This window comes from Salmo salar, chromosome ssa25 (genome assembly GCF_905237065.1).
Source record: "Salmo salar chromosome ssa25, Ssal_v3.1, whole genome shotgun sequence".
Lineage (NCBI taxonomy): Eukaryota > Metazoa > Chordata > Actinopteri > Salmoniformes > Salmonidae > Salmo > Salmo salar.
This window is the reverse complement of record NC_059466.1, coordinates 40,045,623-40,070,465: the sequence shown is the minus strand read 5'-3', so window position 1 is coordinate 40,070,465 and position 24,843 is coordinate 40,045,623. Positions and strand designations below refer to the sequence as shown.

The 24,843-nt window shown below is 43.1% G+C and overlaps 1 protein-coding gene across 1 annotated transcript; it reads left to right on the top strand.

Annotated features, from left to right (window-relative positions):
- Positions 1 to 474: 474 nt before the first annotated feature.
- uxs1 (UDP-glucuronate decarboxylase 1) lies at positions 475 to 23,709 on the top strand. Its single transcript, NM_001141613.1, is given in 7 exon segments — positions 475 to 1,207; positions 12,132 to 12,159; positions 15,711 to 15,759; positions 16,873 to 16,916; positions 21,047 to 21,107; positions 22,903 to 23,083; positions 23,548 to 23,709. Coding segments are annotated over 7 exon segments (531 nt in total). The 5' UTR covers positions 475 to 1,116; the 3' UTR covers positions 23,625 to 23,709.
- The last annotated feature ends 1,134 nt before the right edge of the window (positions 23,710 to 24,843 follow it).

The following is a 24,843-nucleotide window of genomic DNA, read 5'->3' as shown; positions in this document are numbered from 1 at the left end:
ACACATCCACATCACCACCAGACAGTAATGGCTCCTTTAAAAAAGCAGCCACCATGAACTAAAGCAGTTGTTCCCAACCAGGGGTACTAGGACCAGCGTAAGACCCTTACCGGTATAGACAGGGGAAAGAAAGTATATTTTATAATAACGCATGGAACAGAGAAGCGCCTTGAATGGGTGTGGACAATTACTCAACTGTGCATAGGTTTATGAATGAGCCACTGTGCATGCGGTGAATGATTCTGTGATCGACATTCTCTGCGTGATTAACACCTAAGGTTAAAGTTCATCATACACTTTCGCGATTTGTTTTTTAAATAGAGCAGCTGTAAATTTTGGGTGGGAATATTGTACATGTATAATATAATTCTAAGATATGTATGTACGCAAATAAATGCAAAAAATGCCACGTCTTCACTTACAAAAATCAGATGTTGAATATGTGCTATCGCGGCAGGCTGCTCAATCAAGGTCAGGAATACTCGATCACCCTGGACAGCTATCGGCCAAGTAGGGGAAGAAACTCTGAATTTCGTACAATTTTATCCGGATAAGTTAAACGTTAAGAAGATATTATATTTCTTCCTAACTTGTTTTGATTATAAGGTTGTTATGTTGTTATGCGGAGGTAATAGTAATGAAAGATAGCAGGTCTCGCTCATCAAGAAATTGCTAATGTTGTTTGTAACCAGGTAGATAGCTAGCTAGCTAATATTCAGTGCTTGTACAGAAATCTACTGTGTGTATTACGTACATTCTGAATTGAAAGCTGGCGAGGGTTTGCTGCACTGATAATGAAAGTTGTACCACGACTCAGAGAGATGAATAGCCACAAGTGGCAGTGAGTTTAACGTATACATGCTAAGCTAACTAGCTAACAATTAGCTGTGCTTTTACAGGACAGGAGGTAGCCACGTATGAACCTCTGTCCAGTCGTAGATGCCTAATTCCTGCTTGTAACATACTAGCTACAAAGTGTTCCTTTAGCAGGATATATATATTAGATAGCCCAAAAAAAAGTCTTAATCTAGAAGGAGCGCGCGTTTTGGTCCATAGTTCTGAAATGTTATAAACCGGAGCCTCGCGTGCTTCCGGGTTCGATGTTGCATTGAGCAGATGATGAAGCGGATCATCTGGGTGATCTCAGGACTAAACAGAAGGATGATGAAGCTACTGGTCGCCCTCGCGTTGATCGCCTACATTGCCTGTGAGTACAGTATGTCTGCAATACTATTGTATAGGCCTACTGTGTTGCAGTAGCTCAGCTCAATCAATACCTTTTGTGTCTGGTTCTCAGTCTCTCGAATCCAACAACAGGCTTTAATGGAAAGACTAACTTTTGTTTACATTGCCAAAATGGCCTGAACAGTAGGTGGTAGTATCCCACTTATACAATAATCAGGATGACAATAATGCTGGTGATGGTAGTTTTGATGATGTTATGGTGGTAATGATGATGAAGGCAATTCAGGTCTAACTGTCTGAATATTGTCTTCCTGAGTGTCTATGCAATGGAGTATGTTTGCAGTGAGTAGGCTAATATGGGTCTCATCTCAAGTCTCTACTGCTGGAAGGTCAATGGGCAGGGTCAGAGTACTCTCACATGAATAACAATATAGGTCTAGTCAATAGAAGGCTCTAGGCCTTGTTATTTCCCCTTCATGACTGGGAGGGTTGTTTGAGGGTGTGAGCAGAGCACACTAGTCCATTCAGTGATAGAACTGCCAGGGACCTAAAGATGCGATATTATCACTATACTTAGGTGCCCGATATGTATTGACATCACAATTCTTTAAACAGGTTAACATCCACAGACATTAAACTCTACGTTTAAAATCACCATTGGCCTCATAGCGAAATTCCTGAGTGGTTTCCTTCATCTCCGGCAACTGAGTTAGGAAGGACGCCTTTGGATACCCTGATGAAGACAGCCTCGCTGTCGAAACGTTGGTGATTAAATTTTTGCATCTGAGCTCTTAGAGTGTGCGGCTTTCCTTTATTTTCTAGGAAGGACGCCTGTACCTTTATAGTGACTGGGTGTATTGATACACCATCAAAAGTGTAATTAATAACTTCACCATGCTTAAAGGGATGTTCAATGTCTGCTTTTTTATTTTTTACCCACCTACCAATATGTGCCCTTCTTTGTGAGGCATTGGAAAACCTCCCTGGTCTTTGTTGTTGAATCTGTTTGAAATTCACTTCTCGACTGAGGGACCTTACAATTATCTGTATGTGTGGGGTACAGAGATGAGGTTGTCATTCAAAAATCAAGTTAAACACTATTATTGCACACAGAGTGAGTCCATGGAACTTATGTGACTTGTTAAGCAAATGTTTACTTCTGAACTTATTTAGGCTTGTCATAACAAAGGGTTTGAATTCTTAATGACTCAAGATATTTGAGCTTTAAATATTTAATTTGTTACAATTTCAAAAAACATAATTCCACTTTGACATTGTAGGGTATTGTGTATAAACCGGTGACAAAACATTCTTAATTTAATCCATTTAAAAATAGTCTGTAACACAACAAAATGTGGAAAAAGTCAAGGGGTGTGAATACTTTCTGAAGGCACTGTATATGTACAGTTGAAGTCAGAAGTTTACATACACCTTAGTCAAATACATTTAAACTCAGTTTTTCACAATTCCTGACATTTAGTCCTAGTAAAAATTCCCTGTTTTAGGTCAGTTAGGATCACCACTTTATTTTAAGAATGTGAAATGTCAGAATAATAGTAGAGAATTATTTATTTCAGCTTTTATTTCTTTCATCACATTCCCAGTGGGTCAGAAGTTTACATACAAATCAAAGTTTATTTGTCACGTGCGCCGAAGACAACAGGTGTAGACATGACAGTGAAATGCTTACTTACAGGCTCTAACCAATAATGCAAGAAAGGTATTAGGTGAACAATAGGTAGGTAAAGAAATAAAAACAACAGTAAAAAGACAGGCTATATACAGTAGCGAGGCTATAAAAGTAGCGAGGCTACATACAGACACTGGTTAGTCGGGCTGATTGAGGTAGTATGTACATGTAGATATGGTTAAAGTGACTATGCATATATGATGAACAGAGAGTAGCAGCAGCGTAAAAGAGGGGTTGGCGGGTGGCGGGATACAATGCAGATAGCCCGGTTAGCCAATGTGCGGGAGCACTGGTTGGTCTGCCCAATTGAGGTAGTATGTACATGAATGTATAGTTAAAGTGACTATGCATATATGATAAACAGAGAGTAGCAGCAGCGTAAAAAGAGGGGTTGGGGGGCACACAATGCATATAGTCCGGGTAGCCATTTGATTACCTGTTCAGGAGTCTTATGTCTTGGGGGTAAAAGCTGTTGAGAAGCCTTTTTTGTCCTAGACTTGGCACTCCGGTACTGCTTGCCATGCGGTAGTAGAGAAAACAGTCTATGGCTGGGGTCTTTGACAATTTTTAGGGCCTTCCTCTGACACCGCCTGGTGTAGAGGTCCTGGATGGCGGGCAGCTTAGCCCCTGTAATGTACTGGGCCGTACGCACTACCCTCTGTAGTGTGTACGGCCCAATTAGTATTTGGTAGCATTGCTTTTAAATTGTTTAACTTGGGTCAAACATTTTGGGTAGCTTTCCACAAGCTTTCCACAATAAGTTGGGTGAATTTTGGCCCATTCCTCCTGACAGAGCTGGTGTAACTGAGTCAGGTTTTGTAGGCCTCCTTGCTCGCACATGCTTTTTCAGTTCTGCCCACAAATTTTCTATAAGATTGAGGTCAGGGCTTTGTGATGGCCACTCCAATAACTTGACTTTGTTGTCCTTAAGTCATTTTGCACAACTTTGGAAGTATGCTTGGGGTCATTGTCCATTTGGAAGACCCAGTTGCAACCAAGCTTTAACTTCCTGACTGATGTCTTGAGATGTTGCTTCAATATATCCACATAATTTTCCTGCCTCATGACGCCATCTATTTTGTGAAGTGCACCAGTCCCTCCTGCAGCAAAGCACCCAAACAACATGATGGTGCCACCCCCTTGCTTCACTATTGGGATGGTGTTCTTCGGCTTGCATGCCTCCCCCTTTTTCCTCCAAACATAACGATGGTCATTATGGCCAAACATTTCTATTTTTGTTTCATCAGACCTAAGGACATTTCTCCAAAAGTATGATTTTTGTCCCCATGTGCAGTTGCAAACCATAGTCTGGCATTTTTATGGTGGTTTTGGAGTAGTGGCTTCTTCCTTACTGAGCGGCCTTTCAGGTTATGTTGATATAGGACTCGTTTTACTGTGGATATAGATACTTTTGTACCGGTTTCCTCCAGCATCTTCACAAGGACCTTTGCTGTTGTTCTGGGATTGATTTGCACTTTTCGCACCGAAGTATGTTCATCTGTAGGAGACAGAACGAGTCTCCTTCCTGAGCGGTATGATAGCTGCGTGGTCCCATGGTGTTTATACTTGCGTACTATTGTTTGTACAGATGAACGTGGTACCTTCAGGCGTTTGGAAATTGCTCCCAAGATGAACCAGACTTGTTGGAGGTCTACAAGGTCTTGGCTGATTTCTTTTGATTTTCCCATGATGTCAAGCAAAGACGCACTGAGTTTGAAGGTAGGCCTTGAAATACATCCACAGGTACACCTCCAATTGACTCAAATGTTGGAATTTTCCAAGCTGTTTAAAGGCACAGTCAATTGAGTGTATCTGAACTTGTGACCCACTGGAATTGTGATACAGTGAATTATAAGTGAAATAATCTATCTGTAAGCAATTGTTGGAAAAATGACTTGTCATGCACAAAGCAGATGTCTTAACAGACTTGTCAAAACTATAGTTTGTTAACAAGAAATTTGTGGAGTGGTTGAAAAACAAGTTTTAATGACTCCATCCTAAGTGTATGTAAACTTTGGACTTCAACTGTACATATGTACCTCCTGTACCTCGTACCCCAGCACATCGACTCGGTACTGGTACCCTGTCTATATAGTCAAGTTGTCATTACTCATTTTGTATTTATTATTACATGTTATTATTTGTCTATTTTTCTCTATTTTCTCTCTCTCTGGTTTGTTGGGAAGGGCCCCCGTAAGTAAGAATTTCGTTGTTAGTCTTCACCCGTAGCTTATGATGGACGTGACTAATAACATTTGATTTGATAGTATATGTATTGTGATTCGATACTGCTTGCAATTTGATGTTCCAAACATATTGCTCACTATATGTCTGCTGCAGAGACCAAAGAGAGCTTAGTTTTGATCAGTCATAGAAATGACATCACTACTAGCTGTAGTAGAACCACTTAATGGTGACTTGCTATTAAGTTGTAGTAGGGGTCCTACTTTACTGTCCTTACATAACAAGCCTTTGTCTGAGAATTCTTATTTCTGTTGTGTACTTGTTGTCATCATGCCAATCCTTTCAAGAGAATTTAGAAGAGAGATTTTATTGATACTTTTTCCAGAAGTGCCCCAAATCCGTCAATTCTCTTGCCTGTCGCTGCCCTCCTATACCCCACTCCTCCTATTGATTTCCTATAGAGTAGACAAAGACTGACACTGACTCTGTCCTCTGCTCCATTCTCTACAAAATGTCAGACGCCAGTCACAGGGCTCTGGAGCAGAGCAGAGACATCCAGGATGGACGAGACACAGCCAGGCTGGCTGCTGTCCCCTGGCCAGCTGTTCACCAGGGTGTCTGTCTGGAGAGGAAGACTGGGATGTAAAGCTAGTTATAGTTTTATGCATATTTTTAGACATTTGTTTAGGAGTTAGCCTTGGAAGTGTAGGGATTCATATTTTGCCTAAAATAAAAAAGTGTGGCAGTATCTGGGTGTTAATTAGGCTTGTTGTTGTTACACTTGTTTTGTTTTTGCCTCTAGGCCTAATGCACTGCTTTGTTCTCCACAGCTCATGTAAAAAAACAACACCTCTGAATTAAGAGAACATTGGAACCCATCTCATTATAATCACATACCCTGGCATTTTAAATGGATAAAATTGAAAAAACACACAGTCACATTCACAGAACTAGATTCATTCAATTATTTTCTTTGAACATTTATTTTCCAATTAGCCACTGTGTGTGGCCTTTGGCAAGCTGCCAGGTTTTGGAGGGAGAGTAAAGCCCCAGCTCCTCTTAGGACTAGGTCTGGGCAGTCCCTTACAAAAAATGATTGCAGTTTTGAAACTGCAGTAAAAGTGCAGTAACTGCAGTTGAGTCGACTTGTATTTTGGATGCAGTAATTTTACAGAATAACTGCAGTTATACTGCCCTCTAACTGCAGTTACACTGCAAAATTACTGCAGTTAAAAAAACGGTGTTATTTTGGACGCAGTATTTGCCGCATACTGCAGTTACACTGCACTCTTACTTCAAACTTTTTCCGTAAGGGTCATTAGATTAATTTGGCGCAATGAACCAATTGCCCGTATCACAAGAATTAACTTAGTGTGTTTAATTTTTTTATTGTTTAATTATTTTTGTTCTCGTCTACTTCTGTGCTGTGCGAACTGTGCACCTTCCCACTCATACACCAATACCAAACTCCTCCCCCGACACACAACAACATTGACGAAGGTTCACTTCTTCCTCTCTCACAACAAGCAGTTTCAACTCGCTATATGAGGTTTAGGACAACAGAATCGGTGATATGGACACCGAAACACATTGACATTTTACTGTAATAGAGGAGAAATTAACTTGTCTAACAATACCCTTTTATGTCTCAACTCCTAAAATTTAGAACAGGGCTGATCCTACTAAAGCGCGAGTGTCAATAACCATGATTGTGGAAAATTAAGGCTCAGTTTCTGTCGCGCGCGGTATTGCGGTACCACGTACTAGAGGTCTGCACTACAATGTTCTTACCGCTAGCAGCATTTTAGCCACAGACTTATGTGCTAGCTGTCTAGTCTGTGTTATACGCTTTAAAATACGCTTTCATATGAGGAATTGGCAACTCATTTTCGTTCTGAGAATTAAGCATCTTCTTATCCAGGTAGGTCACATGATTTCAACATCTATACAAAGTGAACAAGCCATGTTGTTCAAATAGTTGAAGATGGACAGGAGGGTGTATTCATAACAGTTAGACTGTTCCACCTTATTTGCAAGCAAATAGATCCCAAAAAATGAAATGAAGAAATATCAGAACGAGCAATGTCACAGACTGGAATATAAATATATATACATGTATATAAAACACTGACTGTACAAAACATGACCTGAATAATTCCATATCATTGTATCCCCCTCCCCCATCCGAGAGCCCTCGCCTCCTCCCTGTAGGCTGTCTCACCGTTGTTGGTAATCAAGCCTACTACTGTTGTGTTGTCTGCAAACATGATGATTGAGTTGGAGGCGTGCATGGCCACGCAGTCAAGGGTGAGCAGGGAGTACAGGAGAGGGCTGAGAACGCACCCTTGTGGGGCCCCAGTGTTGAGGATCAGCGAAGTGGAGATGTTGTTTCCTACCATCACCACCTCGGGGCGGCCCGTCAGGAAGTCCAGCTCAAGCTTAATGATGAGCTTGGAGGCTACTATGGTGTTGAATGCTGAGCTGTAGTCAATGAACAGCATTCTACATAGGTATTCCTCTTGTCCAGATGGGATAGGGCAGTGTGATGGCGATCGCATAGAATATGAACCTATTGGGGCGGTAAGCAAATTGAAGTGGGTCTAGGGTGACAGGTAAGTTGGAGGTGATATGAACCTTGACTAGTCTTTCAAAGCACTTCATGATGACAGAAGTGAGTGCTACAGGGCAATAGACATTTAGTTTAGTTCATTTAGTTCTTGGATACAGGAACAATGGTGGCCATCTTGAAGCATGTGGGGACAACAGACTGGGATAGGGAGAGATTGAATATGTCCATAAACACACCAGCCAGCTGGTCTGCGCATGCTCTGAGGACCCGGCTAGGGATGCCGTCTGGGCCGGCAGCCTTGCGAGGGTTAACACGTTTAAATGTCTTACGTCGGCCACGAGAGAAGGAGAGCCCACAGTTCTTGGTAGCGGGCTGCGTTGGTGGCACTGTATTATCCTCAAAGCGGGCAAAGAAGGTGTTTAGTTTGTCTGGAAGCAAGATGTCGGTGTCTGTGACGTGGCTGGTTTTCCTTTTGAAGTCCGTGATTGTCTGAAGGCGCTGCCACGTATGTCTCGTGTCTGAGCCGTTGACTTGCGACTCCACTTTGTCCCTATACTCACATTTTGCTTGTTTTATTGCCTTGCGTAGGGAATAACTACACTGTTTGTATTTGGCCATATTGCCAGTTGCCTTTCCATGGTTAAATGCGGTGGTTCGCGCTTTCAGTTTTGCACATCTATCCACGGTTTCTGGTTAAGGTAGGTTTTAATAGTCAAAGTGGGTATAACATCTCCTATACACTTCCTTATAAACTCACTCACCGAATTAGCCTATACCTCAATATTATTCTCTGAGGCTACCCAGAACATATCCCAGTCTGCGTGATCAAAACAATCTTGAAGCGTGGATTCCGATTGGTCAGACCAGCATTGAATAGTCCTTAGCACGGGTACTTCCTATTTGAGTTTCTGCCTATAGGAGCTGAGGAGCAAAATAGAGTCATGGTCAGATTTGCCAAAAGGAGGGCAGGGCAGGGCCTTGTATGCATTGCGGAAGTTAGAGTAACAGCGGTACAGCGTTTTTCCTGTGCGAGTGCTACAGATGATATGCTGATAGAATTTAGGTAGCCTTGTTCTCAAATTAGCTTTGTTCAAGTCCCCAGCTACAATAAATGCAGCCTCAGGATATATGGTTTCCAGTTTGCATAGAGTCCAGTGAAGTTCCTTGAGGGCCGTCGTGATATCGGCCTGAGGGGGGTTATACACGGCTGTGACAATAACGGAAGAGAATTCTCTTGGGAGATAATACGGTCGGCATTTGATTGTGAGGAATTCTAAGTTGGGTGAACAAAAGGGCTTGAGTTCCTGTATGTTGTTACAGTTACACCATGAGTCGTTTAATCATAAAACATACACTCCCGCTAGCACATTCAGCATTACTCACTCCAACAGCCACCCGCCCACCTAGTCAGTCAGTGTTCATGGGAGACAGCTTCTTACTGCCCTTGGGAGTCTCATTCAACAACCCATCACAAAGGATTTTTCCTCTTTCAATTAAAGACATTGTATGCTTCAATCAATATTTTGCTTGCACACGTACTGGTTGAATGGGTTGTGAATGTGTGACATCGATCACAATTGAGGGTGTTCCTAAGCCACTTTGATCCAGTTGGCACTACAATGGAAGTGCTTTGTCTTTTATTGTTTTGCATTCTCTCATGCACACACACACACACACACACACACACACCGCTAAGACTTAGGCTAGTCAACGGCGTATGTTTGTCACCAGGGTACAAAGTGTGGATTTTCCCTTGCATATCATCTCTCTTGCTCTCTCGCCCTCTCTCCTGCCTCTCCATGTCTCTGCCTTTCCTTTTGAGGCTCTAGTCCATTAGCGTGGAGATCCTGAAGGCCAACTGCTGCTTGTAGACTAAGTGGCTGGCTGCGACAACACATACAGCATAAGCTAGGTTAGCCGCTGGCCATGGTAGAGATAGAGATGGAGTTAGATCAAGTTCAGGGCCAGCCACTCTACTCCAAGTAGGGCAGATAGATGAGCCCCAGTTGGTTGGCAGGGAGGGGGAAGAGAGACACTTGCCCTGAGTTGTTTATGACTGGAGAGAGAGATGGATAGATGGCTATGGCAGATAAATATATGTGACAGTTATTGCTACAGTTTCCTTATTACATCTGGAGTTTGGCTATCTGTAACAGTAGGCTGTTGCTATCTCTCATGTTCCCCTGTGCCCTGTTTCCCTCGCTCCGTCTCTCTCTCCTCTCTCTCCCTGCCTGCCTGCCTCAGGCATTCCCTGGCACCAAGACTGGACTGGACTGTGTCTCCTGGTTTTGTGAGGCAGAGAAGCGCGAGAGAAGGCTAGAATCGGAGACAGGAGGAGAGTGAACTGCAGGCGAGCTGAATACAGAGTATCCATGTTTATAGGAACAAGGCTATCAAACTGTCACAGGCCACTAGCAGGTCATACTGTAGCAAGGGGTGTGTGTGTGTGTGTGTTCACCTATATGATTCACTCAGAAATACACAAACCAGAGCGCGTTGGGGGAGATTTCTCCTTTTCCCTAGCCATATTGATTTATTTACAGAGGATTGACACCCACCATCTCAGATTGTTCTGAAGTTGTTTCTGTAGTTAGAAACAGATTAGCATTTCTGATACATTATTTTGATGAAATATAATTTGATCTGAGATATTGAGCTAATTGATTGCACCCATATTGGCCATTTTAATTAATTGGATTCATATAATCGTAAATAAATATACTACCTAACATCTGATTTGGACCATAATTATTCTTAATAATGTGTAAGACATGAGGAGTCCAATTACAGTGGGCATCAGAACTATTCACCCCCTCAGATTTTTTTCACATTTTGTTTTGCGTTACAAAGTGGGATTCAATTACATTTAATTCAGTTTTTTTTCTTCCATTTATATATATATTTTACAAAATAATACAAGTTAAATAACAAAAATATAGTCGTTGCATAAGTATTCACCCCCTTTGTTTAGACAAGCCTATTTTAGTTCTGGAGTAAAATTTGCCTAAACAAATCACATAATAAGTTCCACGGACTCAGTATGAAATAATAGGGGTTAACATGACTTTTTAATGACTTTTTTTCCCTCTTTCCCCCACATATACAACAGCTGTGTAATGTTCCTCAGTCAAGTAGTGGATTTCAAGCACAGATTCGAATACAAAGACCAGGGAGCTTTTCGAAAGCCTCATAAAGAAGGGCAGTGATTTGTAGATGGGTAACAATAACAAGTCAGACATTGAATATCTCTTTTAAGCATGGTAAAGTTAATAATGTTGCTGTGGAGGATGTATTAAACCACTCAGATACATCAAAGATACAGTCGTCCTTCTGAACTGAGCTCAGGACAGGAAGGAAAATGCTCAGGGATGTCCATGATGATGATTGGTGATTTTAAAACAGCTACGGAGTTCAATGGCTGGGATGGGAGAAAACAGGATGGATCGACAACATTGTTGTGACTCCACAATAACGACCTAAATGACAGAGTGAAAAGAATGATAAAAATATGCAAAATCCTGTCTGCAACAAGGCACTAAAGTAATACTGAAGGGGAAAAAAGCACGGCAAAGGAATACAGTTTTTGCCCTAAATGCAAATTATTATTCTTTTTTTCTTTAACCTTTATTTAACTAGACAAGTCAGGAAAGGACATGCAAACAAAGCCTTATTTTTGGGGCATGCTTGACATTGGCAAAGAATGGGGAGTTGTTCAGGATAAAAAGAAACGGAATAGATCTAAGCACAGGCAAAATCCTAGAGGAAAACCTGCTTCAGTCTGCTTTCCACCAGACACTGGGAATGGAATTCACCTTTCAACAGGACAGTAATTTACAACACAAGGCCAAATCCACACTGGAGTTGCTTACCACCAAAGTTAGTTTTGACTTATATCTACTTTAAAAATCTATTGCAAGACTTAAAAACTGCTGTCTAGCCATGTTCCCCAACAATTTAGAAACAAATAAGATTAGCATTCCTGCAACATTATTTTGTTGAAATATATTTTGAACTCGGAGAAACTAAGCTAATTGATTGCACCTAAATTGGCCATTTTAAATTATAGGATTCATATAATATTCAATAATTATAGTACCGAACATCCGATTTGGACCAAACTTTTTTCTAACAATGAGTAAGACATGAGGAATCCAAAAAAGTGGACATGAGGAATTCAAAACACCACAAACCCCATGCCAATTCTACCCCATCAACAGGTATATTAGTGTCAGTTCTATATGTTTGATAAGTAGCATGGAGCTGCGGCTTGAAGTATTGTTTCTTCAACCTATAGTGTATTCAAAGAATTTGGTGCTGGTTTTTATGCACCTATTCAGAGAGAGAAAGAGTTGTAGACCTGTATGTATAGTAATATGAGAATGTGGACGTACAAAACCACTAAACCAGAACACTAAGCCTACACCATGTCATTGTGTGGAAGGTCATTTTGAAAAGCACCTTTTAGTTAATGTTATCTTCCCCTTCTCTCATCCTTCTTTGTAGCTGTCTGGGGAACCTACACCAATATGAGGTACAGTATGCTTTAATGACTATTTCCTTTCTTCATAAAACAAATGCATGGATACCAGGAAATTACTACACTGTCAGTCCCCTCTTTCATGCCGTTCCTTTTTTATATTTTGTGCTATTCCTTTTCTATCCATTCCATTCTGTTACAATCCATTAGACCTTTTTTTCCCTTCTCACTTTACTCCCTTCACCCTTAATTGCATTGGATAGACTCAAAACACACTCGACAACCCAGGACTGTTAGGGAGTTATACCCATACTCAGTCTCAACAATCTTTGTTACGTTAGAAGGAATGCACCAAAAGCACTTTAAATCATTTTTCTCCTGGCTGCTAGTGTTCATGTTTTGATTCTTATAGCTTGTAATCGGGGTAGGATTCAGACTGTAAACAGCACACGAGTTGGCTTAGCTAGCCAACTAACCATGTTACATCACTGAGTTGGTTGTTGATGTGAGCAACCAGGTGTGCTACTGTTTGATATATAAATGGACTTGGAGAGAGAGAAGAGCAACCATGTAGGACCAGCAGTGCAGATTATATAACTAGGGGTGTAGAAAGCACACGCGTGCATGCACTCTGGATTTCCCTATTTTTCTGTCTTCTTATTTTCTCTTTCTCTATCTCTGTCTCACTGTGTGTCTCTCGCTCTTTCTCTCAGTCTCTGTCTTCTCCTCCTGATCCATGTGTGTTCATAGCCTTTGTGTGTCTGTATTATGTCTGTCTGATTCTTAGGTGTGTCTGTGGGCCGGTTCGAAGTCAGGGATGGAAAGATGCACTTTCATGATGAGGGGAGGGTGATGTGGGTCTTTCACTGTAATTGTATTGACATGGGGGGGGTGGGGGGGGAGTAGGGCTGTTGCGGTGATCATCTTACCGCCACCCCGGCAGTCATGAGTCGTGACCGCAGTAAAATTCCACGTGACCGTTGAGTCACGGTAATCTCCTCTTATGCACTCTGGACTTGCGTTGGTAGCAGCCAACTTGCTGACGACCATCAGGTCGCTAATTGCCTGGTACTCAGGGCTCTATTGTCTCTCTAACCACTCTGAAATCAATGGAAAATCACATCAAACACTTATCATCAAAACAGTATAATGCTTTTAAAACCCTCACTGTGATGATCAATTTGAAGAAATTCAACAATAGGTTGAAACAGTTATTGTGGATGTTGTTTCAAAGCCTAACACAGCGAAATAGACAGCTCTTTCAAAAGTGATGACTAATTCAAACACCCATATGCATGTTAGAGCTTCTGCATAGGCTTATTCACTGAGTGAACAAAAGGAATTGTCTGAAGAGCTCCATTCTCCAGATCTGTGCCTCGACACAATCCTGTCTCGGAGCTCTACGTACAATTCCTTCGACCTCATGGCTTGGTTTTTGCTCTGACATGCACTGTCAACTGTGGGATCTTATATAGACAGGTGTGTGCCTTTCCAAATCATGTCCAATCAATTGCATTTACCACAGGTGAACTCCAATCAAGTTGTAGAAACATCTCAAGGATGATCAATGGAAACAGGATGCAACTGAGCTCAATTTCTTGTCTCATAGCAAAGGGTCTGAATACTTACAGTGCCTTGCAAAAGTATTCACCCCCTTGGCGTTTTTCCTATTTTGTTGCATTACAACCTGTAATGTAAGTGGATTTTTTTATTTGGATATCATGTAATTGACATACACAAAATAGTCCAAATTAGTGAAGTTAACTTTTTTTTTTTCAAGAAATTCTAAAAAATTTAAAATGGAAAGGTGATGCATGCATATGTATTCTTCCCCCTTTACTATGAAGCTCCTAAACAAGATCTGGGGCAACCAAGTCCACCTGTGTGCAATCTAATTGTCACATGTATGTCCCATGATCTCAGTGTATATATACACCTGTTCTGAAAGGCCCCAGAGTCTGCAACACCACTAAGCAAGGGGCACCACCAAGCAAGCTGCACTATGAAGACCAATGAGCTCTCCAAACAGGTCAGGGACAAAGTCATGGAGAAGTACAGATCAGGGTTGGGTTATAAAAAAAGATCAGAAACTTTGAACATCCCACGGAGCACCATTAAATCCATTATTAAAAATGGAAAGAATATGGCACCACAACAAACCTGCCAAGAGAGGGCCGCCCACCAAAACTCACGGACCAGGCAAGAAGGGCATTAATCAGAGAGGCAACAAAGAGACCAACGATAACCCTGGAGGAGCTGCAAAGCTCCACAGCGGAGATTGGAGTATCTGTCCATAGGACCACTTTAAGCTGTACACTCCACAGAGCTGGGCTTTACGGAAGAGTGGCCAGACAAAAATAAGCAAACATGTTTGGTGTTTGCCAAAAGGCATGTGGGAGACTCCCCAAACATATTGAAGAAGGTACTCTGGTCAGATGAGACAAAAATGTAGCTTTTGGCCATCAAGGAAAATGCTATGTCTGGCGCAAACCCATCACCCCGAGAACACCATCGTCAGGGACTGGGATATTGGTCAGAATTGAAGGAATGATGTATGGCGCTAAATACAGGGAAAATTGAAGGAAACCTGTTTGTCTTCCAGAGATTTGAGACTGGGACGGAGGTTCACCTTCCAGCAGGACAATGACCCTAAGCATACTGCTAAAGCAACACTTGAGTGGTTTAAGGGGAAACATTTAAATGTCTTGGAATTGCCTAGTCAAAGCCCGGACCTCAATCCAATTGAGAATTTGTGGTATGACTTAAAGATTGCTGTACACCAGCGGAACCCATCCAACTTGAAGGAGCTGGAGCGGTTCTGTCTTGAAGAATGGGCAAAAATCCCAGTGGCTAGATGTGCCAAGCTTATAGAGACATACTCCAAGAGACTTGCAGCTGTAATTGCTGCAAAAGGTGGCTCTACAAACTATTGACTTTGGGGGGTGAATAGTTATGCATGCTCAAGTGTTCTGTTTTTTTGTCTTATTTCTTGTTTGTTTCACAATATAAAATATTTAGCATCTTCAAAGTGGTAGGCACTTTGAAGTGGTAGGCACCCCCAATTTTTGTTTTAATTCCAGGTTGTAAGGCAACAAAATAGGAAAAATGCCAAGGGGGTGAATACTTTCACAAGCCATTGTATGTAAATAAGATGTCATTTTATTTTGAGTACATCGCTTTGTCATTATGGGGTATAGTGTATAGAGAGAGAGAGAGAGAGAGAGAGAGGGGGATTGAAGGAGAGAGAGAGGGGGATTGAAGGAGAGAGAGAGGGGGATTGAAGGAGAGAAAGAGGGGGATTGAAGGAGAGAAAGAGGGGGATTTGAGGGAGAGAAAGAGGGGGATTTGAGGGAGAGGAAGAGGGGATGGAGGGAGCAAATGATGCAATGTAGGGAATGAGAGGAAGTGGAGAAGTAAAGGGGGAGACAACCAGACACAGCCAGACAGGGGAGAGGAGGAGGTGGAGGAGTGGGGGACAGATAGACATACGGAGGCAGCATGGGTACGAAAAGCGGGCTTTGTGTGGTGAGCTATTGACTCTGGGCTGAAGTGATTAGAGTTTCAATCGCGCCTCACTGTATGGCTCTTTCTCTCTATCTCTCTAGATCCATACAGGAACATGGAGAGATGAAGATTGAGGAAAGGATTGACGAGGTGAGTTCTCTCTTCCTCACCGCTTTACATACATCATGCAATGTAGGATCAATATGAATAATATAATGTCCCCAGCACAAAATCTTACGTCACACACACACACAGTGTACACACTGACATGTCGCTGTGTGTGAAGGCATTTTAATTCAAACTCCCAGTCAGAGGCCTGACACCCGAGGTGTTCAAACATCTCGCCGCTTTTCTCGTTGTGCTGCGGTCAGTTTTTAACCTCTTTATCTGTCTCTTTGTTATATTTACCCAGAAGGCCCAAACACCCGCTGAGGGAGAGCTGTAAATGATGCCGATATAGACAGACCGACAGGCCCAATGGGAGGCCTTACTAATGATGATTTAGAGCAGGAATGGATGTCTAGAGACTCTTCCTCCTGGCGGGCCGCACTGTGCTTCTGTTCCAGCTCAGCACTAAACACACCTGATTCTAGTTGTCCTGTATACTGGACATTGTGTCACCCTGGGATGTGTTTAGCATTGTGGACAGTTTGTTACTACAAGTGTTACTACAAAGTAGTGAATATGGATTGGCTATCACTGTGCGGGAGAGAGAGAATTACCAGTCTGTTACTGAATCAAAATGGTGTCTTTATCTCTGTCAATTTCCTCATTAGAATAGGGCTCTTTCGTATCTGGCTGACCTTACGGTTCAAAGTGGCTCTGAAGACTCATTTCTGGGTGTCTGCGCAGGCTTTTATCCAGGGTGACATTTCTCCCCAGACACACTGATCTCTGATTAGAAGTCTCACGCCAATGGGGGTGAAGGTGTTGTCTGGGAATGTAACAAGCAAAACAGTGTGTGTGTGTGTGCGCGTACAATGCAAGCTTAAGGGAATACAACAAACTAAATGATTGATGTGTCACTTAGTCTTGTCGTCGGGTGCGTTTGTAAACCCGGCAGGCAAAACAGTTCCACATGAAATCACACATTCCTCAGCAGATGAGCAGCCAAAACCAAACTGCTCTGAATGACTATTTAGCATTACCTTTACACTATATGTGTCCTTACAGTAGGATAATACCATGGTAACACATTATCCCTGCAGGATCAGTCTAATCTGTCTTTATATTCTTCTGTCTCTCTTTCTCTCTTTCTCACAGGCAGTTGCTCCCCTCAGAGAGAAGATCCGGGATCTGGAGCTGAGGTATGTCTGCTTCATCACACACCTGCAAACAAACAAACACACAAACACACGCACGCGCACGCACACGCACACAAACGCACGTAAACACACACACGCACACAAACGCACGTAAACACACACACACACACAAACGCACGTAAACACACACACACAAACGCACGTAAACACACACAAACGCACGTAAAACACACACACACACACACACACACACACACACACACACACACACACACACGTACACACACACACACGTGCACACAAATGCACGTAAACACACACACGTACACACAAACGCACGTAAACACACACAAACGCACGTAAACACACACACGTAAACACACACACACACACACACACACACACACACACACATTAACCTCTCTAGGGTATGTGGGACGAAATCGTCCCACCTACTCAACAGCCAGTGGAATCCCGTGGCGCGATATTCAAATACCTTAGAAATGCTATTACTTCAATTTCTCAAACATATGACTATTTTACACCATTTTAAAGACAAGACTCTCGTTAATCTAACCACACTGTCCGATTTCAAAAAGGCTTTACGACAAAAGCAAAACATTAGATTATGTCAGCAGAGTACCCAGCCAGAAATAATCAGACACCCATTTTTCAAGCTAGCATATAATGTTACATAAACCCAAACCACAGCTAAATGCAGCACTAACCTTTGATGATCTTCATCAGATGACACTCCTAGGACATTATGTTATACAATACATGCATGTTTTGTTCAATCAAGTTCATATTTACATCAAAAACCAGCTTTTTACATTAGCATGTGACGTTCAGAACTAGCATACCCACCGCAAACTTCCGGTGAATTTACTAAATTACTCACGATAAACGTTCACAAAAAACATAACAATTATTTTAAGAATTATAGATACAGAACTCCTTTATGCAATCGCTATGTCCGATTTTAAAATAGCTTTTCGGCAAAAGCACATTTTGCAATATTCTGAGTAGATAGCTCGCCATCACGGGCTAGCTATTTTGACACCCACCAAGTTTGGCCCTCACCAAACTCAGATTTACTATAAGAAAAATTGGATTACCTTTGCTGTTCTTCGTCAGAATGCACTCCCAGGACTTCTACTTCAATAACAAATGTTGGTTTGGTTCAAAATAATCCATAGTTATGTTCAAATATCCTCTGTTTTGTTAGTGCGTTCAAGACACTATCCGAAGGGTGACGCGCCGGCGCGTATCGTGACAAAAAAATTCTAAATATTCCATTACCGTACTTCGAAGCATGTCAAACGCTGTTTAAAATCAATTTTTATGCGATTTTTCTCGTAAAAAAGCGATAATATTCCGACCGGGAAACCCTGTTTTTGTTTAAAGACTCAAAGTTGAAAATCGCCTCGTGCACGCCAGTCTCATTGTTCTCAGATCGACCACTTACCAAATGCGCTACTGTTTTTCAGCCATGGCCTGCAAAGTCATCATTCAACGTTCTGCCGCCTTCTAAGAGCCTATGGGAGCCGTAGGAAGTGTCACGTTACAGCAGAGATCCTCAGTTTTCAATAAAGAGAGTGTAGAAGGCCAAGAAATGGTCAGAGAGGGCACTTCCTGTTTGGAATCTTCTCAGGTTTTTGCCTGCCATATGAGTTCTGTTATACTCACAGACACCATTCAAACAGTTTTAGAAACTTTAGGGTGTTTTCTATCCAAATCAAACAATTATATGCATATTCTAGTTTCTGGGCAGTAGTAATAACCAGATTAAATCGGGTACGTTTTTTTATCCGGCCGTGCAAATACTGCCCCCTACCCTAGAGAGGTTAAACAATTTTAAAGGCAATGCTACTAAAAACTAGTATATGTAAACTTCTGACCCACTGGGAATGTGATGAAATAAATAAAAGCTGAAATAAATCATTCATACACACAGTTGAAGTCGGAAGTTTACATACACCTTAGCCAAATACATTTAAACTCAGTTTTTCACAATTCCTGACAATTAATCCAGGTAAAAAAATCCTCGTTTTATGTCAGTTAGGATCACCACTTTATTTTAAGAATGTGAAATGTCAGAATAATAGTAGAGAGATTTATTTCAGCTGTTATTTATTTCATCACATTCCCAGTGGGTCAGAAGTTTACATGCACTCAATTGGTATTTGGTTGCATTGCCTTTAAATTGTTTAACTTGGGTCAAATTGTCATGCACAATGTAGATGTCCTAACCGACTTGCCAAAACTATAGTTTGTTAACAAGACATTTGTGGAGTGGTTGAAAAACGAGTTTTAATGACTCCAGCCTAAGTGTATGGTAACTTCCGACTTCAACTGCACATTCCAATGCATACTCAAACACATTCGTGTCACACACACACACACACACACACACACACACACACACACACACACACACACACACACACACACACACACACAATCAGTCCTTAGAGGGGGGAATGACTCATGTTCTGTTAGGTAACACAATTACCTTGAATGGGCTGTGTGATTAGGGTGAAATAGTAAACATGTCTCCCTCTCTTCTGAAGGGTTTAGTGGGTAGATAGTTTGCAACTCCCCAAAGAAAAGAGTGTTGTCACACTGGTAATGTGGTTTTTCCAACTCCTGGCCCAGTCTTCCCTGGGGCCCAGTCTTCACTGGGGGGATATGGAGGGCCACGACACACACACACACACACACACACACACACACACACACACACACACACACACACACACACACGGCTCCCTGCCAGGAACACACACACACACACACACACACACACACACACACACACACACACACACACACACACACACACACACACACACACGGCTCCCTGCCACAACCCACACTGCTCCCTGTAGCGACCCACACTGCTCCCTGCCACAATCACACTGCTCCCTGCCACAATCACACTGCTCCCTGCCACAATCACACTGCTCCCTGTCACGACCCACACTGCTCCCTGTCACAATCACACTGCTCCCTGTCACGACCCACACTGCTCCCTGCCACAATCACACTGCTCCCTGCCACAATCACACTGCTCCCTGCCACAATCACACTGCTCCCTGCCACAATCACACTGCTCCCTGCCACAATCACACTGCTCCCTGCCACAATCACACTGCTCCCTGTCACGACCCACACTGCTCCCTGCCACAATCACACTGCTCCCTGTCACAATCACACTGCTCCCTGTCACAATCACACTGCTCCCTGTCACAATCACACTGCTCCCTGTCACAATCACACTGCTCCCTGTCACAATCACACTGCTCCCTGTCACAATCACACTGCTCCCTGTCACAATCACACTGCTCCCTGCCACAATCACACTGCTCCCTGTCACAATCACACTGCTCCCTGTCGCGACCCACACTGCTCCCTGTCGCGACCCACACTGCTCCCTGTCGCGACCCACACTGCTCCCTGTCGCGACCCACACTGCTCCCTGCCGCGATCACACTGCTCCCTGCCGCGACCCACACACTGCTCCCTGCCGCGACCCACACACTGCTCCCTGCCGCGACCCACACACTGCTCCCTGCCGCGACCCACACACTGCTCCCTGCCGCGACCCACACACTGCTCCCTGCCGCGACCCACACACTGCTCCCTGCCGCGACCCACACACTGCTCCCTGCCGCGACCCACACACTGCTCCCTGCCGCGACCCACACACTGCTCCCTGCCGCGACCCACACACTGCTCCCTGCCGCGACCCACACACTGCTCCCTGCCGCGACCCACACACTGCTCCCTGCCGCGACCCACACACTGCTCCCTGCCGCGACCCACACACTGCTCCCTGCCGCGACACACACACTGCTCCCTGCCGCGACACACACACTGCTCCCTGCCGCGACACACACACTGTTCCCTGCCACAATCACAGTGTTAACCCACAGGCCAGAGGGGCCAAGCCTAATAATAAGCCCAGATGATGTCCCTAAAGAAGTCCTCTACTGTTCTGTTCTGGACTGTTACTCATCTCTCAGCATGATAGACCCAGTAGCCTTACAGCTCTCATCAACATGATGCTAACACATGACTTATAGATGGATTTCATGGCTTTGATTTGTATTAATGTACTTTCCTCCTATCAAAGGATTAATTTGTGGAATGTTTATCCTGATTTCCAGTTTCTCTCAGAAATACCCCCCTGTGAAGTTCCTCTCAGAGAAGGATCGGAAAAGGATTTTGGTGAGTGTTTCAAAATGCATACACCCCACACACAAACACACACACGTTCCTCTCTTATCTCTGAGATCAGAACCCTGGACTTAAAGCATTTATCTGTTCCACGGTGCCATCTCCACCTCTTCTACCATCCTCCTTTCCTGCTGCCCTCAGCCTGTCAGCCCTCTTAGACGTCCAATTACTTCTCAATTAAATGTTTTCTCTCTGGTTCCCTGGCTTTAAAAAAAATATATATATATTTAATATATTTTTTTAATATATATATATCTGAGGTGGCAGACATTGCGCTGTGGAGAATCATACTTTTTGATCAGATCTCTGAGCTGAAATCCTGTCAGGGAACGTGTGTGTGAAATGTGTGTGTGAGATGAGTGTGTGTACGTTACTATACGCCTGTGGAGCTGCTCTGAGGCTGAGAGCCCCAACAGGGTCATGATTTCCTGGGCTTGCGTAAGCCACCACTCACTGGACAGTTGAGTCGACTCCCCACTGAGTTGTCTGGCTGGCAAACCTCCTCATCCAGAGTTCCATACTAAACACATCCTCTCTTATACATCTAATCATTGCCCACTAGGGATTACACTTTAGGACAGGTCTGTTGTGTCTGTCTAGCTGGCTGGCTGGCTGCTAGACCCTTATCCAAACATATTACACTTGCTCTTTAATGGACAACCAGCTGCAACTAGCTTCAAGGCATACTAGGGATTAGGTCTATGCTTCAGGACAGGTCTGTCTGACTGAAATGCTGCTTACCCAATCTCAATATAAACAGCTTTCTATTAACCTCAGCCTATACTATTATTCTCTTGCTCCCCATGTTATGCTCCCCCATGTTATGCTCCCCCAAGTTAGATGTCCGAAGTTGTCTCTTGTATCTGAAGTTAAGATTTTACCCAAATTCGGACACACTGAAAGTTTGCTCTCTCTCCCTTCTTCCCTCTGAAATGGTTATCCTGAATTAGATCCATCTTACTCTGTCATGGTTATCCTGAATTAGATCCATCTTACTCTGTCGTGGTTATCCTGAACTAGATCCATCTTACTCTGTCGTGGTTATCCTGAATTAGATCCATCTTACTCTGTCGTGGTTATCCTGAATTAGATCCATCTTACTCTGTCGTGGTTATCCTGAACTAGATCCATCTTACTCTGTCGTGGTTATCCTGAATTAGATCCATCTTACTCTGTCGTGGTTATCCTGAATTAGATCCATCTTACTCTGTCGTGGTTATCCTGAATTAGATCCATCTTACTCTGTCGTGGTTATCCTGAACTAGATCCATCTTACTCTGTCGTGGTTATCCTGAATTAGATCCATCTTACTCTGTCGTGGTTATCCTGAATTAGATCCATCTTACTCTGTCGTGGTTATCCTGAACTAGATCCATCTTACTCTGTCGTGGTTATCCTGAACTAGGTCCATCTTACTCTGTCGTGGTTATCCTGAATTAGATCCATCTTACTCTGTCGTGGTTATCCTGAACTAGGTCCATCTTACTCTGAAATGGTTATCCTGAACTAGATCCATCTTACTCTGTCGTGGTTATCCTGAATTAGATCCATCTTACTCTGTCATGGTTATCCTGAATTAGATCCATCTTACTCTGTCATGGTTATCCTGAACTAGATCCATCTTACTCTGTCATGGTTATCCTGAACTAGATCCATCTTACTCTGTCTAGATGTTTTTTGTGCCCTCTATCTCCTCCCCTCCCCCTCTCATGGTGGGGTCCCTTTCTCTCTTTCTCTGTGTTTCTCCCTCCCTCCCTCACTCATGGTGTAACCCTCTATCCCCTAGATAACAGGCGGCGCAGGCTTTGTTGGCTCCCATCTGACTGATAAGCTGATGATGGACGGCCATGAGGTGACGGTGGTGGACAACTTCTTCACGGGCCGCAAGAGGAACGTGGAGCACTGGATCGGCCATGAGAACTTTGAGCTCATCAACCACGACGTGGTGGAGCCGCTCTACATCGAGGGTGAGTGAAGACGCACACAGACACACACACACACGCACAGAAACACACACGTACACAGAATTCATACAATCACATATAGTGGCACATATAATAGGGACACTGTATAAACACTGATTGCCACACAGTACTGTAATCTCCAGCTTCGCTTAACTTGTGTTTAGAAGACCAGGTGTGACAATATACCACTAGATAGACTGAAATCTCTCTCTCTCTCTCTCTCTCTCTCTCTCTCTCTCTCTCTCTCTCTCTCTCTCTCTGTGTCTCTCTCTCTCTCTCTCTCTCTCTCTCTGTGTCTCTCTCTCTCTCTCTCTCTCTCTCTCTCTGTGTCTCTCTCTCTCTCTCTCTCTGTGTCTCTCTCTCTCTCTCTCTCTCTGTGTCTCTCTCTCTCTCTCTCTCTCTGTGTCTCTCTCTCTCTCTCTCTCTCTCTGTGTCTCTCTCTGTGTCTGTCTGTAATATTTGATCAGTCAGTCTGTCCAACAGGCTTCTGGGCTGTTCCACCAATTTGGTGCCTTTCGAGATGTGTAACTTGGTGAACAAATAAGTTTGATTTCATCTAGTTTTAACAGTCATAAAGAGCAAATGTTTTTCCCATCAAGATGTTCAATAAATGACTATAGTAAATACCTATTAAGGTTTTTCCATCTCAAGAGGTTAAATAAATGACTATACTAACTGCCTATTCAGTGCCAAATTAATAGGGCCTCCTGAGTGGCGCAGAGGTCTAAGGCATTGCATCGCGGCACTAGGGGTGTCACTAGGGGTGTCACTACTGACTCGTGTTTGCATCTCAAGGTGAAAAAAACTGTCTGCATGTTCTTCACAAAGAGAGCAACAGATGCTACTGAGCCAGATGTCTGTGTGTCAGGGGAGAAGCTCCAGGTGGTATCTGATTTTAAGTACCTTGGAATCATACTTGATTCCAACCTCTCTTTTAAAAAGCATGTGAAAAAGGTAATTCAAATAACCAAATTCAACCACGCCAATTTCCAATTTATACGAAATTGCTTGACTACAGAGGTAGCAAAACTGTACTTCAAATCTATGACACTCCCCCACTTAACATACTGCTTGACTAGTTGGGCCCAAGCTTGCTGTACAACATTAAAACCTATTCAGTCTGTCTACAAACAGGCTCTCAAAGTGCTTGATAGGAAGCCCAATAGCCATCATCCCTGTTACATCCTCAGAAAGCATGAGCTCCTGAGTTGGGAAAATCTTGTGCAATACACCGACGCATGGCTTGTATTCAAGATCCTAAATGGCCTGGCTCCCCCTCCACTCAGTATTTTTGTTAAACAGAAAACCCAAACCTATGGCAGCAGATTCACAAGGTCTGCCATGAGAGGTGACTGTATAGTTCCCTTAAGGAAAAGCACCTTTAGTAAATCTGCTTTCTCTGTGAGAGCTTCCCATGTCTGGAACACACTGCCATCAGACACACATAACTGCACCACCTACCACACTTTCACAAAAAAAATGAAGACATGGCTAAAGGTCAATCAGATTTGTGAACATAATCCCCTGTATTGCCGCTTTCCATGTTGTCTGTTGTCTGTAGCTTGTGAGGTGTGGAAACACTTTGTTGCTTTTATGGATTTTGTCTTGTTGCTTTTTGTGCTATGTTGCTGTGTCTTGCTTGTCCTATGTTGCTCTGTGTGTGCTCACTGCTCAATGATTGTCTGTATTGTAATTGTTTTAAATAACCTGCCCAGGGACTGTGGTTGAAAATTAGCCGGCTGGCTAAAACCGGCACTTTTACT